This window comes from Ahaetulla prasina, chromosome 5, assembly GCF_028640845.1.
Source record: "Ahaetulla prasina isolate Xishuangbanna chromosome 5, ASM2864084v1, whole genome shotgun sequence".
NCBI classification, from domain to species: domain Eukaryota; kingdom Metazoa; phylum Chordata; class Lepidosauria; order Squamata; family Colubridae; genus Ahaetulla; species Ahaetulla prasina.
In genome coordinates this window covers 31,041,285-31,059,456 of record NC_080543.1, presented here as the reverse complement: position 1 = coordinate 31,059,456, position 18,172 = coordinate 31,041,285, and the positions used below count along the sequence as shown (strand labels likewise).

Genomic DNA, 18,172 nt, shown 5'->3' with positions numbered 1-18,172 from the left:
ATTAAATTTTCCTATCTTGCAACTTTACAGAACTGGTAAATTTTAGATACTGATGGCATAAGCCTATGAATTCAGGAATAAATGTAACTAAGTTTAGTGGAAATATAATATGTATGGGATAAATCTTGAAAATATATTTTATAGATTTCAATCTGTAAACCTTGTATTTCATTATACAATTAAGAAATTTTCAAACAAGAGTCAAAATAGCTTTTCACTTGAAACCCCAAACTTTATGATATGAAACAATTGCATGAGATTTTTTATTATAATATTTCACATTAAAAGAAGACAATCTATGGGGCAGTTTTTTTCAAAATTAATGACAATCAGTCCATTTGTAAGGGATATTAGATATTATCTATTCAACACCCTGTGTAGTGCAGGAATTTTCATAATATCCTCATATCATAGAGAAGTGGTTACTTGTTTCAAAGGTCTAGAAAACCTCCAATGATGGAGCACGTACAATCTCCAGAGGCAGGCTGTTCTACTGCTTAGAAATTCTCACAGAAACCACCTCCTTGTCTCAAGTTTTGATCTGTTTCTTTTAAGATTCCACCAGTGGTGGTATTCAGCCAGTTCTATCCGGTTCGAGTGAACTAGTAGCGGCAACTGTGGGAGGCTCTGCCCACCCAGCCAGACATCATCACATCCTGATTTTGATGCTCTGTGCATGCACAGAAGGTCCTGCACATGTGCAGAGATGTTGCACACGAGCAAAGCAAGCATGCACACGCACTCACATTTGTGAACCGGTAGCAAAAGTAAGTCAATACCATCTCTGGATTCCACCAGTTGGTCTTAGTTTAGGATGCTATCGAGAAAATATTCACATACCCTGCCCCGTGTGACATCCCTTCATATATTGGAAAAGTGTGATCATGACTATCCTTGGCTTTCTTTTATTTAAGCTAAGCACATCAAGTTCTTTTAACCACTTTTCATAGGATTTAGCCTCTTAGACCCTTACCATTTTTATTGCTCTTCTCTGAACTCAACCATAAAAACTGTAGATACCTTAGAGCTGGTAAAATACACACAAGTTGATTTCGCTAGTCTTGTGGAATTTCAGTACTTTAAAAAGTAAATATATTTCTATTATTTGATATACCACATTTGGAATGTCCCTACATTTCAAAAATAGTTGCCATAAAACCGCAAGCTGAAAATTGGAGGGGCCTATCTGTTTTTTAAAAAAAATTAGGGCGTGTAAAATTTTTCTACTTTCAATTTCCAAACATTAGGGGTGCTCAAAAGTTGTGACATGCCTTGGGAATATTAAAGATATTTTGGTGACTTTAGTATAATTTAGATGTGCTTGTTAAGTAACTACATAAATATAACTTTTTCACATTTTATTTGTGTCATATACTGAATATAGTGATACCGATAATTTTAATAGCAGTGTTTTGTTGATTGTCTTTCTAGCTTGCATTTTATGTAATAATATCAAGACTGCTTATCATATATAAAATTACTCAATTTTATTACAAATGTAATAAAATTACACTTAATAATTTGAATATGACAGACTATCAGAATACTCGAATACATTTTTGTATATATTGGGGGTATAATTCCACAGATTTATGTAGAAAGAACTTTTTATTCTTACAATAAAATTATTGACAAATCTGTCTAGCTGATTTATGTGGATAATTTATTCAAAAAAGGATATTCTATTTATTAATGATTTAAAGAAAGACAACACTTGAATGAACGTAACAAAAGTTTTAGTAGGACTTCACGTACATCTAACTTCTTTCATTATTTAATTATGCCCAGAAGCTAGTAATTTCAAAAGCAATGACTTTATTTTTCCTTAATTAATCTTGTAGCTTTTTCATATATTCCTAAATCAAAATACAGGTGTTAGGAATGGTAGTCAAATGCAAAATATCCAATGTCACATCTACAAGTCCTATTCACAATTTATATCTTTGAATACCAATACTGGCCCCTGAAGAGTACAAGCTACTGAAGAGGAAAAAATCCCTGGTATCAAATATCTAGTCTTTGCAATAATTGACATCAATTAGTGATGTGCTCTTGTATATTAGCATTTCGTTAACAGTTAGTTCTGTCTACTTCTCTCTAATAGTGAAAAAAGAATTATTAGAAACCTATGCGATCTACTACTAATTTTAGGTATGACAGAAAGCTTTTCTAAAATGTATTTCCTGCGTTACATTTTAGAAATCATGTTTACGAAAGGGATTACTTTATGCTTTCAAAACTGTTCATCTAATATATTTTGCTATATTTTCAAGGTCTGCACAGAATATTTTAGTTGATTAATCATATATAATATAAAACAGTAGTGAAAATTTTATTGGGTGACCTACTGCAGATGCAATAGATTAAAGGAAACTAAATCCTTTCTGATTTTAATGACCACTTGAGCTTTCTCAAAGTAGGATCCTTAAATGTCACTGTTGGATTGCTTAATTGAAATCTGGCATGTAGACATGCTATACTTTTCTTGGATACATTTTTTTCCACTTTTTTTGTAAATGTAACTTTGTGCAAAAAATTGTTTAGGTTAAAAATTATTCCAACAATATGCACTATTTTTATTTCAAAGAAGAATTAGAACGTACATACATGAGTGACTGTTCCCAACCTGCACCTAGTATTATATAAATCTAATATAAATGTCATCCTGGAATTATAATGAGAATTTTGATAGAAGGTTGTAGCTAACTTTTATGAATTGAAGCAGCACAATTATTGTGGATTATCTATAGTCTAAAAACTCATTTGAGCTACACATAGTCCACAAAAGAAATGTAGTATCTGTTTTTTTCCAAGGATCTTCTGAGAAAAGACAAAATCAGGATTTTAATGATTGGGGGGGGGCGCGGGAATGCTGCACTTCAAAAATGCAGTATATGGATAGATCTGTCTAAATGTGTACAAGGTGGGCTCTATGATTATTTTTTTCCTTTGACTACACTGTAATAGTGATCATAACATGAGGTAAAAGAGGGAGACAAAAAGCAATAGCTGGTCTTGAACTTCATTACCACACCGTAATTGGGGTAAAGAAGGTATGAATTCTTCTTAGCCAAAGTGAATGGGTAGCAAGGCCAACATGGAACTGGAGTAACCTTTTCGTCACTCAACTTAAACAGAGTCACAATGTAGAAAGCTGAGTAAACTTTATTTCCAAAGATGAATGGCATGCATGAAAGATTTGCTATGCTTATTCTTTGGGGAATGGAAGAAGGTTTCTTTCTTGGGTATATTTGTAGCAAAGTCCTGAGGCAGAACAACTATAATTACACAGTATTTTAATCTGTAGAAGAACATTGAAACCCAACCTATTTTAGACACCAAATACATATATGTATGAAGAGGTCATCTGTAATGTAATTATGCATATTTACTGCTGATGCAGTATATATTTTTCAATATTATAAACCAAAAAGCATTGAGAAAAAAATAACCTTTTAAAATTGCTTTTTCAGCCTTTGAAGCCTTCTGTTTGAAAAAGGCATGATAATTATTTTTTTTTAAAAAAGATCAGAAGTATCACCAAATGTGCTTAGAAGATAAATTTCTGGTTATTTTATTTTGGAAGAAATAATCAATAAAATGAATTGTCTGTAGATATGCGTTTGTTTAATTTACTGCAAAAAATAAATTTATTGTGGTGGCAGGAGTATGAATTATGAAAAGAAGAAAACACAGTTAAAGTCAGACACATTCAATGAGCTTTCAAACACACTGCATCAACTGGGATAAATAATTTAATAACTCACTTCGTGCGCTGTCTCCTCAGTGTTATAGACAGTTATTAAAAAAAACATGAGTACGAATGTGTAGAATCACAACTACACAATATTCAAAATGTGTTATAAATGTAACGAGGATGCATGTATCTTTAACTAAATTTGGCTTCTGAAACAATATAGGAACAATTTTTGACAAAATATTTTTATATAAACTTCTGGAAATTCTAACTACAACAAATCATGCAAAAGTGGGCAGGTCAAAGCAACTGGAGAGGAGAGAAAAAAAGGATATAACATTTTACTATAATTATCCCTTTTATTCTTTACACAATAATACACTTATCAATTATTTTGATAATAAACTTCATGATACTAAAATTTAAACTTAAATTTATATCCAGTGGGTATATAGCGCAAAGAAAAGTAAAAAGTACAGTGTTTAAGATTATGAGAATATCAGTCCCAAACAAGCATCTCTAATGCACAATTATTTTAAGACAATGCATTTGGGAAAGCATTTATTGAGTCCATTCTACTGCCACCTACTTGAAAAGCACTGTGATTCTTGATATTTTGATTCCATGAAATTAAAATAAAATAAAGTTAATAAAATTTGACTAGTCAGTTAAAGTGATTTTAAAATAATAAATGGCTGAGTTCATCTTGAGTTTGGCAACTCTGTTAGTTTTACATATCTAAGAACTTATTTGTGTGTCTTCCTAAATGTTTGAAATTTAATTTCTATTTCATATAAATGGAAATAGACTAGTGTGTTTTATAACTGATTTGTATTTTATTAGCTGCCTGACTCAAATAGCACACTTAAATATACCAAAACCCTTTGAATGAGTAGTGGCAAATGCTGAAATAATAATAATTAACCCTAAGAGAAGATAAATCTGATCTACAGACCTTGGCTTAGTGATCTCAAGAGGATTTGGTAACAGCAGTGGGATATGCATATTTAGCTAGAAGTAAGGCCCACTGAGAATGCTCTTCAGCATATAAAGACTGCAGTTTAAGCTATCAAGTTCTTAGCAATCCAGTTTGATTGCTGACGCCTATAATTTATGGTTTGCATTTTATATTTTAAGCACCAGTAATGTATTTACAGAATATATTCTGCAAGAAATATTTACCTCCAGGAAGTATTCTTAATATTTACCTCCAGGACATTCTTAAGCCCATGCCGACAATCATTACAGTCCAAGCAAAAAAATTCTCCGATTTTAGTGGGATTATTAGACTCCTGGGTTAAGGTCTGCGACTTGCTACAATGTCAATGTAATTCAATGCTTCACACTGTGCGCCTTTTCTCAGCAGGCAACCAAGGAAGGAAGGAAAGGAAGGAAGGAAGGGAAGAGGATTCCTGATGCCTTAGGATTTCAGTTGTTAGAGCTTTGCTGCATCTCCTCTGAGAAGAGAATCTAAATGGGCGGCTGGTGTCACATACCATTTTTTGTTTTCAGCAAAAAGCTGGCGATTGGAGAAGGCAATCGGAAAACCCTGATACGTCAGAAAGCGGAGGCAACTGCAGAAGCGCGTTCTAGAGACCTCCCTCCGGTTCGTTGGGCACAACGCTCCCTTCGTTGGGCACAACGCTCCAGCGCGAATCACCCTTCACGGTGGTGGCCAGAGGAGAGGGCTGTGTCCATCGGCAGGCTCAATCCAGCCCGGCCGGTCGGTCCTCGGTCCGGATAGCATAAGCATTTTCCTCGGTAAAGGAAATGGGAGGCCTGTGGTGCTAGAGCCAAGTGGCCAACGAAGAGCCCGCCATTATTGTCTGAGCAACGGCTCTCAGGCCGCCCCTTCACCTGTTGGCGGTCCCTGCCGCTTGGGACTCTCCGGGGCAGTCCAGAAAATCTGGCCAGTGGGCCAGAAGCCTCAACTTTCGGGGTGGGGGGAACGAGTCGCCAATGGAAACGTCTGCCTGCACAGCCCTCGGGGTCCCGATGGGAAGCCGCTCCCATAAGATCCAGCTTGGTTTGGAAGTGCCTTGCTGCCATTTCCTACCCGGCCGGCCGTTACCAGCGGGAAGGGCGCTCAGAGATCAGAAGCGCCGCCTCGGGGAAGGGGGGAACGTGGCTCTCTCAAGTCCCGTCGGGCATTGGCGAACCCGCCGAGGCTCAACTGGAGGCGTTTTTCAAGGCCGGCGCGCTCTCCGCGGCGGTTAGAAGGGTTCGCATCTTCACCGCCGTCCGATGAAATGCCTGCCCACGGACGGACTTGCCTCGGACCGTTCGGGTGCTGGAGCGCCAAGCGGCCTCTGGCGTGTTCCACGATCAAGAGCGTCGGATTTCGAAATCGAGGCGCTTTGGAAAGGGGGGAAACTATGGCTCGAGCAGAGGGCTTAAGCGATGCGTCTGAGGGGTGAATCCTACAAAGCTACACCAGGGGGATCATGAATGCCATTTTAGGGAGGGAAATAAGCCCCTGAAACAGTCTCAGCACACAGTAAGCCCATTTGTTTCCCACCAGCATCCAGGAGAATGAAACGGGGTCTGAAGGCCGAAGGGCGTTTTGCAAGGGGAGCCCCGACTTTACAATGTGGAAGAAGGTCCCGCTGATTTCGAGGGCTTATTTCTCGCTGATGCACGCCTCCCGCTTTCCGGATGGCGCTTAAAAGTAAAGTTAACCTTAAGAGGCCCTCGGGGCTTCGAAAAGCTCCCTCCCCAGTACCGGACGTTCCTCCTCGGGAACTGGGTTTTTGGGACCAGCGCCCCGTACATACTGCTGTGCTGGGAGGCGTCCTACAAATATGCCCCACTTCAGCTCCTCCTGGGATGCTCCTTGCGGAGAAAAATGCTGTCCCGACCCAATGCCAATATGAGCTCCGCTAACCTGGCCCACCCCCACCCCCACGTGTCCTTTTAGTTAAAGCCGAATTCACGCGAGGGTAGGCTGCCCACTTCGGATCATTAAAAGACATTTATTTTTGCAAGTACGTCCAGAACACTCAGCGTCTCTTGCAGATACCTCTGTTACACAATTGCAGAGAAGACCACAATGCACCTCAATCACTAACAAACACAAATCGTGCTGACCACCAGAATGCGTGGCTTCAGAAACTCAGTCCGGAAAATTGACAAACCCGGTCGTCCACGGGATACCTCATTCGTCTTCTAGCAATCTAAGAAGACAACATTTGCATCCGATCGATTATGACCCGTCAAATTGTTCTTCATGGTATTTAACTGGGCTTGGAAGAGCGGGGGAGGCTCCTCTTGGCATTTGAGGTCAAGGTTAGGAAACTTCTTAACACTAGGCCGGCCAGCTGACCAGTGGAAAACTGTCCGGGAGATTTCCAACGGCTACGAGGCAGCTCCCGTTGAGCCCTGTTCAGAAAAGCAGCGGGTCCCCGCTCTCTTTCTCCAACAGCGAACCCCTTCTCCAGTTTGCTGGTCGAATGGTGGTAGGCTTGTGACACCTGCAGTCCCGTTTGCGCCAGAAAGCGACTCTGACTGAGCCTTTCGAGTTCCTCGAAGTCTTTTCCTGGCGGCACCGCCTTGAAGCGCCCTTTTGATCATTCCCCATAGATAGGCGGCCTGGCTGGTCGTTCTGTGCCATCAGCCCCCTACCTTTACTTTGTGTGTTTCTCTCTCTACCGCCAAGAGAGGGATTAATTAACCGGGCTGGAGCTGAAAGAGGCTGCCGTGACGAGCCCAGTGGCGATTGGCCGCCCGCCTGCCTGGCCCTGCCTTTATAATTTCCACACGAGTGCATCTGGGTTCTTATACAAACCAACAGCCAGCTTCTTCTGGTACATACACACACCGAGAGAGCGAAGCACCGGCACTTCCTTTGCAATCTACCCACCCTACACACATGGTTGCTACTCCGAGAGAAGCTCACATAAATATATGTATCCAGAGGTGTAATTCAGACTATTGGAAGGCTTGCTAAATTTGTTCGAACTTTTTTAAACTTTTTTTTTCTAACAGCAGATTTCTATGCGTTTTGCTGTTCACTGAAAGATCCTCCAACGGCACGCTCTGAGTACATCGAAGCAGGGCGTGTGTTTGATAAGGATCGGAGATCTGTCCAGAACTAAACGGCCCATCTAGCAGCAGCAAGAAAAAGCATCCGAGCTGGAAAGGAACAGAAACGCCGCCTCCGCCTCCTAGCGCCTTTTTTTATAACCTTCTGGTTACGTTTCCGAGCGTAAGACACTCTGATTCTCCTCTGAAGTTGGCTCCAGCCTTAGCAGCCGCATTGGATCCCACAGCATACTGCGAGACTCCGGTCTACAATCCGGATCTCTGCCCCAACATGATCGCAGCCCAGGCCAAGCTGGTTTACCATCTAAATAAGTACTACAACGAGAAATGCCAAGCCAGGAAAGCGGCCATCGCGAAAACTATCCGAGAAGTCTGCAAAGTGGTCTCGGACGTGCTAAAGGAAGTGGAAGTGCAGGAGCCCCGCTTCATCAGCTCCTTGAACGAAATGGACAACCGCTACGAGGGGCTGGAAGTCATTTCACCCACCGAGTTCGAAGTGGTCCTTTACCTGAACCAAATGGGCGTTTTCAATTTTGTGGACGACGGCTCGCTGCCCGGTTGCGCGGTGCTCAAATTGAGCGACGGGCGCAAGAGGAGCATGTCCCTTTGGGTGGAGTTCATCACGGCCTCGGGTTACCTCTCAGCCCGCAAAATTCGCTCCCGGTTTCAGACGCTCGTGGCCCAAGCCGTGGACAAATGCAGCTACCGAGACGTTGTGAAAATGGTGGCGGACACCAGCGAGGTGAAGCTGCGGATCCGGGATAGATACGTGGTGCAGATCACGCCGGCGTTTAAATGCACCGGGATCTGGCCCAGAAGCGCTGCCCACTGGCCCCTGCCCCACATCCCCTGGCCGGGTCCGAACCGCGTGGCCGAGGTCAAAGCCGAAGGCTTCAACCTCCTGTCCAAGGAATGTCACTCGCTGGCGGGCAAGCAGAGCTCGGCCGAGAGCGATGCCTGGGTCTTGCAGTTCGCCGAGGCCGAGAACAGACTTCAAATGGGCGGTTGCCGAAAGAAATGCCTCTCGATCCTCAAAACGCTGCGGGATCGCCACTTGGAGTTACCTGGGCAGCCCCTGAACAACTACCACATGAAGACCCTGGTTTCCTACGAGTGCGAAAAGCACCCGCGGGAATCGGACTGGGACGAGTCTTGCCTGGGCGACCGCCTTAACGGGATTTTACTGCAGCTCATCTCCTGCCTTCAGTGCAGGCGGTGCCCGCATTACTTCTTGCCTAACTTAGACCTTTTCCAAGGCAAACCTCACTCCGCCCTGGAAAACGCAGCCAAACAAACGTGGCGGTTGGCGAGGGAAATACTCACCAACCCCAAAAGTTTGGAAAAACTTTAGGAGGCCGAGGAGACGCAGCCGTCAACTATTCAGCCGCCTCCTTCTCTTTCGAGGATTCTGTGGGGAAAACTCAGGTGCTGCCAGCCGACCACGAGAAACGCCAGCCTGCAACAGAAGGAAGAGGCCGACCCCGCAGGCGAAGCGCACCGCAAGGATTACGACTTGTCACCAACCCGGCGTCCACCTCCCGTTCGGAAAAACAAAACAAAGATGTTATTATCACCTGGGGAGAGGCAATAGCGGCTACACTTCAGCCTGCCTTAGAGCATTGCTGAACAGAAACCAGACACGGGAATTATATTAACCAGGCCAGTATTTTCTTTTCTTTTCTTTTCTTTTTTGCGCGAGGCCACCCGAACAAAGAAAAGCAAACAAGCCTACCACGGTTGTCTCCCCTCCCCTCCCAACCCCTGTACATTTTAAAACATTGTATGGAATATTGTGATCTCGCATTGTCTTTGAAATTGTGGATGTTAGTGTTTTGTGAATTGGTGAAAAAGTTTAAATTGCCATTGTTGGATACTTCAAGACATTTTCTGCTCACAAGAAGATACCCTTTCAAAAAGGTACATTTTATCACGATACTTTTATGTTTCTTGTCTTTTGAAGTGTCTAAACTTAAAAGTTTACATTTTGGTTTCAAATATATTCCTTGTTCTCTTTGTAACATTCCATAAATATACTTGAAATGTTATTTAAATATATTCAGAAGAAATTTTGATCTTGTCTATATAATTGTGAATATTGGAATTATATATTGGAAAAATGCACTTGAGATACACTGGATAATTACTTTTTGTGATTTAAATTTCTGTTGTTGATTTTATTTAATTACAAATTAATAAATACAAGTAAAAGAAATATGGCCAAAGCTTTCAGTGCTGGATTCAATATGGGATGGTACTGCATTTCCCAAAGCACGTAAGTTAAATCTCCGGTGGCATTTTACTTATGAGTTTTTAAAAAAGGGATAACAGCCCCAAAACGGGTCTCAGACCCCATCAGCATCTGCTACACAGGACGGTATGGTAATTAACCGAGTTAACATTTTTACAACCTCGTAAGAAATAAATCTGTTCATCAAGTATTTACTAGACTGCATTAACTTGGCTGCCTGTTTTTCTCAGAATCTGTACCTCCGGAGGCCTAGTTGGCCACAAAATTAGCACTTCAAGAAAAGGGAGGGAAACCTGTGAAATTTATATAGAGGGCAAAGATCGATCTAACAGCCCCAAGGTTATGGTTCATTCTTCTTTGAACTTAAAGCCCATTACGCTGGTCATCAGCCAGTTGCAACCGGGAAAGACAACCGCCGGCTTCTCCGGACGCCATTCGGGACTGGGGTGGCCAGCCGCATCCACCAGGGCTTCAGCGCTACTCTTGTAGGCAGACAAACCTTTCTTTCTTCCTGAGGTAGAAAATGCTTAAACCCCAAGGGCCAAAATCAGAGGAGCAAAGAGCTGCGAAGTGAACCGCAGCTAATCCTGACTCCGCTTTCAAGAACCAAAAGGTGAACAACAAATCCCCACTGAAATGCAGCCTACTTTGCTATACTATCACAGTCTGGCACCTTTTCTTTTCTAAACCGTTAATGAAGGTTTAGATAGCATTTTACGGACAAGACTTCCAGACACGCAATTACCCCTTCCAGGCTGTTCATGCCATTTAAGGGGAGGGGGGGGAGGGACGAACACGGCTACTGCTTTACGGAGTCACTGCTGCTAGTCGGCATTAAGGCAGAACTCTCTGTTTCCGTTCTCGGAAAATTGAGCGGGATCCTGGCTCCACTTTCAAACCAAGCCCTGTTCAACAACCCCTCCTCTCCCTCTGGAGCGTCCCCCCCCCCCGCCTCCGAAAAACAGGTCCTCGAAACGGGGCGGTTTATTTTCTCTTAGTTCTAAGGAAGCGCCTGGTCTGCAGCTGTATGCGCAAGGGTCGGGTCTGCAGTGTGAGCGATCCTCCGTTACCTCCAGGGAAAACCAAACAGTTGGCTTAACGGCGGAAACTGCCCACATTCGCTCAAAAACGCCAGGCTGGCAGGACTGGGGTGGGGGTGAGGGCGGGAGATTGATAAAAGGAAAGGTCGAAGTAATACTGGATTTTATATCCGTGATAGCTGTAACGGATTCAGGAGGAAGGAAGGGGAAAGAGAAGGAGCAGTGGACGGTTCCCTCGCCCGTTCAAGCGAGAGTTGCAGCAAACCACCCGCCGCTCTCCCTTCCCGGCGCTTTACTCACTTTTGGGTCGATTTTCTTGAAGGCCGAATCATCCTCGTCCACCTCGAAGTAGATTTCGGTGGTGGTAATGGAGAGCGTCCCCTTGGCCACTATCACTGGGGCTATAAGCTGCGCCGGTGTGCTGAGGACCACGGGCCCTGCAAGACAAGAGCGGCGACGTCAGGATGTGGCGATTCGGAGACAGATGTGCCCTGCTCCGTTTCCTCTGCCGAAAATGAAAGCCCAGCTTTTGTACTCGGGGGACAAGGCGCCAGCAGGCTGGTTGGTGCGGGTTTCCTAAAGCGGGACCCTGCGCTGCACCAAAGGGTGCTCCGACACAGGGACGGCGGGAGATGAAACAAGATTGCCTGGGTCTTCTAACCCAAACTCAGTGCGAGACCTTGGACACTCCAAGACTGAGGGATCTGGTTGGGAAGTGTTCTTTCATGGGAAAATAAATCATAACTGAAAATATTTTATGGATATTTAGGTATCTTATCAAACCGAGTTAGTAGTCCTACTGAAGATGACTAGAGTAAAATCAGGGTTGCCTTTAATTGTGCTTCTTTCTCTCCAAGTATCTTTTAGTTCCAAAATCGGTTCATTGCAGTGTCCTATCAGCAAGGACATATTTTAATTTTTATTATTATCTCTCACTTTAGTCAAGGCTCATTTTCAACACTATATAACCATCTGCAAGGCTTCTGATGCTGTTTTGTGTGTGTGTGCTCACATATTTGTAAAAAAAAAAAGTAGCTATCACAGTACATTGTGGGGGGGAAAAATCACAAATCGATTTTTCTCCCAAGATGCCAGAAGTATTCTTTTAGCCGCCACCATTTAATTTTTAAACAGGCTGTCTTAGGCTGCAACCTTTCCTGGTACTAACTCAACAGGACTTACTTCTGAGTAAAAAAGGAAAGCGTGGCATTAAAATCTGGTTTCTGGCAGAAATATTTTAAAAATAGAAAGCCACCAAAAAATAAGCAATTTTAACAAAATGTATTTGCTTTCCTGAACATAAAAGACGATTTTGACAAATAGGTGCCGATTTCATTAAGTCTTGTTTCTAAATAAATGTGAGCAAAATGCAATCAAGTTTTATTTTAGCAAAGGAATCCTGAAACTAAGTAGTGCATATTTCTAACAACTATAAGAATAGGAAAATGCTTTACAGAATTATTCTCAGATAAATGATTATTACTACCAATAGTAATATAGATGTAAATAAAGCATGGCAACAATAGGGAATCAAAGCCCACGGATTTCGTTAGGTAATTGTATTATATATTCCATCTATGAATAACGTATGAAAAAAAAACTGAGATAAGGATCAGGATCGAAATTAAGGTGTAATCCTAAAATGAAATGGATAAATAAATCCAGCTATCCATTCAAGAAATCCGAACTATAATACCTTTTAAAAGCTAGAATAACTAAGTATTGCCCAACGAAAGCACCTCTTCCTGCCGAATCCAGTTTCCTTAGTCTGGGGAGCAGGGGGGGGAAAAATCAATTTTCTAATGTGCTTCCTTCAAATGTGGGTCTCTCTGCCAGCGGCCGGGTTAAGTTGCCAGCCACCCCATCGCCTTACTTTTCTGGCTAGTTGGTGGTGGCCTGCGCTCAGAGCCGCAATGGAGTGCTCCCTCTCCGCGTACTCACGGATTTCTGGAGGCCCACTTCTCACCACCCACTTAACTCGCATGTACCCTCCAGCTGCTTGACGTGAGTGGCTCAGCCCTGATTTCCGTGCTAACTTCCCTCCTAGCTGCAGGCATCGCCTCTCCCCCCCCCCCCCTCGCCCGCGTCCCTTTGCAGAGTCCAAAGCAACGCTCCGTTTGTCGCCTATGACAGCTTTCAGGCAAGCCCACCAGGGGCTGGATAATATTGATACAAACTCTATTTTCTTTCATTTTCTTGTTTTTCTCTCTCCTAATAGGCCACCCTGGCCTCTTGACCCCAGTCAGCTGATCCGGATCACATGCGCTGGGCTCGGCCGGCTCTCCCCCCGCGTCGCCTCCTGCTCTCCCTCCCCGCGCTCGGCGGAGCGCTGTCCTGGCGCGCCGCCGGGCAGGCTGCCGTAACGGTCGGGCTCCCGCTAGGGGCAGGGGATCGATCTGAAACGGCGCTTTAAAGGCTCATCAATCTTAATCTAGGTTGCTCAAGTAATTATGCGCGATTCTCTCGTGCGATTACAAGTGGATTTGGGTTTGGATTCCCTGGGCTCTTTTCTTTGTGTTTAACGGTATGAGGAGCTCTCCAGACAGCAGCGCCCTGCCTGCCTTGCTCTATTCTCCCGCGGCGACCCGCCTCGCCGGTTCCTCTTCCCGGGGCTCTTTAACCCTTCCTGGCCGGCTGCCTCTCCCAGCGCTCCGGCTTTTCAGGCCACGGCGCTAAAATAAAAGGGCGCTAAAGATGATGCAGTTCGGGAGCCGCCTGATAGTCTATCATTATAAGAAGGCGTTTAGTGGGATTCTCTCGTTCTCAGAAGAAAGATCGCCTACTTAACCCAATTACCTCCCAGTTCTCCGCTTGTTATATGAACCAAATAAAAACGAAGCGGTTGGTAGTTGGTGGTCAGGAGGCCAAAGCCTATAACACGAAATCTTTTCCGAAAGAAGGTTAAGTCTTTTGTGGACGAGGCGCGGGCCCACCAGGGGGAAAGGGGACCCTGAAAGAATGGTTCAATATTTAAGAGGATACACTTTCTAAAACTGCTGCTGGCAATCAATCAACCAGGAAGATGTGGCCATGCGCAAGACAGGCAAGTAACGCACCCCCTTAAAAAGACTGAGCCTCGTGAAACCCAATGCAGGCCTGAACAAAAACAACCAGGGAATTATTAAACTCGGTGTTTTTATTTAACCACGCGATGTTTCCATTAACATGTCTATCACATATACAAACAAAACTGTTCCTATTTCGGGGGGCGGGGGCGGCGGACACTCCTATCTATTGGGGCCAGAAGAAACACTAACTCCAACCTCCAGGCAAGCCCAACGGACGTGCTTCGTCCTCAAAGATAAAAGGTGCAAAGGCTCTAGCTCCGTCCACTTCGATGGCTTCGAGCCTCGGCTATTGCGCTATTCAGAAGGGGTTCAGGGACCCTCTCTGCGGCCCGAGGGAAAGAAGCGATCCCGATCCCTTTCAGGATCGGGTCTACGGCTAGAATGCCATTTTCCATAACCTGTTTAGGTTCTGTCTCACTCGCAGTTCCTGTCGCTGAACATCTCTCTCGCCCTCCCCGCTTCCAAACCCTAGAAAAGGCGCAAATGAAACATGCGTTCTTAATGGTATGTCATTTTCAACACTTTTCCTTTGGAAATCTCCAATTACAACTTCCAATACCACGGCACATTTAAGGAGCGCTGAGTCTTTTTGTTACAGCCTTCAGGGAGCGAAGCAGCCACTGGGAGAATACCAAATTAATCCACTACAGCTATAGAGCAGGAGGATTATGATTTAATCCCCTTTGGGACAGGCTCTGGATTTTAAGGATCCGACATTAAACTGTTTACACTAGGCATAATCAAAATAGTGCAGCTTTTCCATATGGCCCCGAGACAGGCGGCCAACCAGCTACCGCTCTGCTTCTCCCCCACCTCGGATCGTGCACCTGACACCCCCAAGAACAGCGCGGAAGAGACACTTCGACTCTTAGGGAGCCCCTGAGATGTTGGGAGTCGGGCAAGAAAAGGTGCGGTTCGTTAAAACGCGTCAAAGTCGAACAAAACCCATCTCTTCCACTAGTCTCTTTCCACTGAAAGCGGGACCGTGCCAAATCTCTGTTTGGCTCAGGAGGCGGCCAAGATGCTCCCACCTGCGCTCGCCTCCACTTGTCCAGAGGACACCCCCCCCCGCTTTGTTGTCCCTCGCCTGCCTGCTAACAAAAGGCAAAAGGAGGCGGCCAGCAGCCCAGTCTCTAGACGAAAGAAGAACACCGGAACGCGACAGACATAGCGGCGGCCTGCCCTTACAACCAGAATCAAATAAGGACGAAAAGGCTCCGATATGGATCATCGATCAAGCTGAGTTGCCTCCGCGGAACTGTGTACAGTAATACATTTCGAAAAGAAGCTGCGAGATTAGGACTCCGACGAAGAGTGAAAACGGTGCAGATAGGGGAAGGGGGTGGGGGAAAGGGGAGGAAAGGCTGATTTTGTCAGGATAGTTTAAAGGAGTGCTATGCACCAAAAGTCCGTCGATGCAAATTAGTTTTGAAGCAAGTATGTAGGTTAATAATAAAACCCAGAAACAGCTCTTCCACTGCTTCTGTCCTATCCAATTTCCCAGCAACAATTCTCCGTGGCTCTGTAGCCCAAAGGCTTTCAAATGGGAGGACACATCCTGCTTGAACCTCTTGGGAATTACTTCTCAAGAAACGGCGGTAGCCTAGGAATTATCAGCAGATATGCAAAAAGAAACATCTGCAGGATGGCATTATAAATCTGATGGCTTGCTTTTTGAAACAAATTCCCTTCTTGGAACATCATTACACACTCTTAACTCTCTCCAGATTTTCTGTTTAAGAAACTGAAATTGTGGGTGGATTATACAGGATATTTTTTTTTATCTTTTATTTTTTTTAAAGAAAAATCTAGTTCTGGGTGAACTCTACCATGGAATTTGGGGGACAAAGACATGTGCTCCATCCAGAACATTTGGAATAGAGAATGTAAATTACATTTTGTTAAGTCACTATTTACTGAGTTTTTAACTAGGTTTTTGTGGCTACTGAAAGAACATCTCACTAATTTCAGTGAAACCATCTGGAAGACAAACTAGTAAAAAAGAATTAAACTGATATATTTGAGCCTTTGATATTTATGCAGTTAATTGTACAAATCACTGACAATAGCTAATTCAGTAGTTCATGTTGGCAGTTTTTTAAATTAACACTTTGTAATGTTCCACTCTAATACATCAGCAGGTAGTAACACCTGGCTGGTTGTCTCTTGACTCAGAAGCTAAGCAGGATCTGACAAATACTCGGACACAACACTACAAAATCTAAGGGATGAAGACTAAACTGGTTAGTTGAAAAGAATCCCTGGAGAAGACAGTGATAAATTCCTCTCGTGCTTTGTATGGAATGCCAAGATGTTATCTTTAACAGTCCAACTATAACATACTGTATATATGGATTATATACACGTATAATCCAAAAAGAAATAAATAATATGATTCCTTTTTATATAAAATCAAATGTTTATATTTAAATTAAGAACCTAGTGCCTAATTTAATACTACAAAAGTAATAGGTGATATTGAATATTACCTTGGAGATATAAAGATTTAAACAGCACTTTAATATCATATATAGTTAGCTCCTTATGCAGGGACTTAGTTCTGTCCTAATCACAGTTATTTAAAATGGAAGGCAGTTCTATGCATAATTGCATATTTGACATGCCTAATAACTTATTTAGTAGAGTCAATGAAATAATATAAAACTACAAAGCTTATGTATTTTATACCTATAAAGCAAATATTTTATTTTTGTCATAAAAGATACAGAAGCAGAGTAGTAGAGGCTTCTTAAAACTTCTCAATACATTATTGTGATTATTATTTTTGTATGCATTCAGGTGTTTTTGGCCTATCACAACTCTTCTTTCCAGTTTTTATAATAAATCTTAAACACCTTATTTAGAAATGCTAACTTCATCAATATTCACAAACTGAAACTAGTTTTTTGGTCCACATGTTAAAGCTACAAATACTTTCATTTAAAATAATTAAAGTAACGAAGCTCTTCCCTCTATCTAGGAAAAACAATACCACTACACCATGCAATGAAACTACAATTCCTTTTATTCTACTTCTATCTGAGAATCATTAAAAAAGTTGTAATAGCAGTAAACAGCAGTAAACTGCTCCCCTATTTTTCATTTCCCTTTTTGTTATCCTTTCTGCCCAAGAAATCTCAGATAAAAACAGTCAGATCGTAGTTCTCTCTCTCTCTCTCTCTCTCTCTCTCTTACACACACACACACACACTCACACACAGAGAGAGAGAGAGGGGGAGAGAGGGAGGGAGGGAGGGAGGGAGGGAGAGTCCTCCACTATACAGTAGAATGTTGTCAGCATAGGTGGGGTATCCTATTTAGAACAAAGAGACAGCTACTGATGTAATAAGATACACAAAAGAGATCTATTTTGTTTCCCAGACTTGGGACAAGTTACTTAGACAACATACTGTATTACCAGGGTGAGAAGACACACCTTTCACACAAAAGCTGGAGCGACTTGCAGTAATTCTATACAACTGCAGACATTTATGAGAAAAAGATGGAACGAGCAAAAGAATACTTAAGAAGGTACAGGCTTTACTGGTGGGCAAATATTTTAAACACAGTAGAGAACTTCTATATATGTATATTTGCACATAAATATTGGTGCTCTGAGGTTCACCAATGTGAGAGAATAAAGATTTTCTGTAAGTATCTTGTTTGTGGTGGGTTTTTTTTTAAAAAAATGGTGGTCATTTGGAAGTCAGAATTTGGAACTGGATCACATGACCTGAAAAGATTTTCTTGTATGCCCGAAACACTTTAAATATGGCTAAACTCTCCAATCAGCTGATATTAAAACTCTGCTGTTCATTTTCCTATCAGGTCTGCATATGATATATATACTACAATTTTGCAGGTTGACTTGGATGTGTCTGTTACTAGAATCTGATCTGGAGTTCCAGGCAAACACCAATATATACATTGTTGACCAAATAACAGCAAGCAAAGGAGATTTGTGTTTCTGAAGGGCCCACTGAAGAAGACAAGGGGATGGGAATTTGAAGAGGAGCTAGTTATTGAAGACTTATAGAATACTATAAACTTAAATAATGTAAAACCCATGAATGATTAC

The 18,172-nt window shown here is 42.8% G+C and overlaps 2 protein-coding genes across 4 annotated transcripts in view; one reads left to right on the top strand and one right to left on the bottom strand.

Moving 5' to 3' along the window:
* Positions 1 to 18,172, bottom strand: part of NBEA (neurobeachin) — a 417,781-nt gene that overhangs the window by 154,802 nt on the left and 244,807 nt on the right. For all 3 annotated transcript variants that reach the window (XM_058184768.1, XM_058184769.1, XM_058184770.1), the window contains one exon: positions 11,327 to 11,463. In XM_058184768.1, coding sequence (XP_058040751.1) covers positions 11,327 to 11,463 — 137 coding nt within the window. The remainder of the gene's footprint in view (positions 1 to 11,326; positions 11,464 to 18,172) is intronic.
* The window catches only part of MAB21L1 (mab-21 like 1), a 39,366-nt gene continuing 24,941 nt past the window's right edge, over positions 3,748 to 18,172 (top strand). The window contains exon 1 of the mRNA XM_058184774.1: positions 3,748 to 9,655. Coding sequence (XP_058040757.1) covers positions 8,010 to 9,089 — 1,080 coding nt within the window. The 5' untranslated portion in view covers positions 3,748 to 8,009 and the 3' untranslated portion in view covers positions 9,090 to 9,655. The remainder of the gene's footprint in view (positions 9,656 to 18,172) is intronic.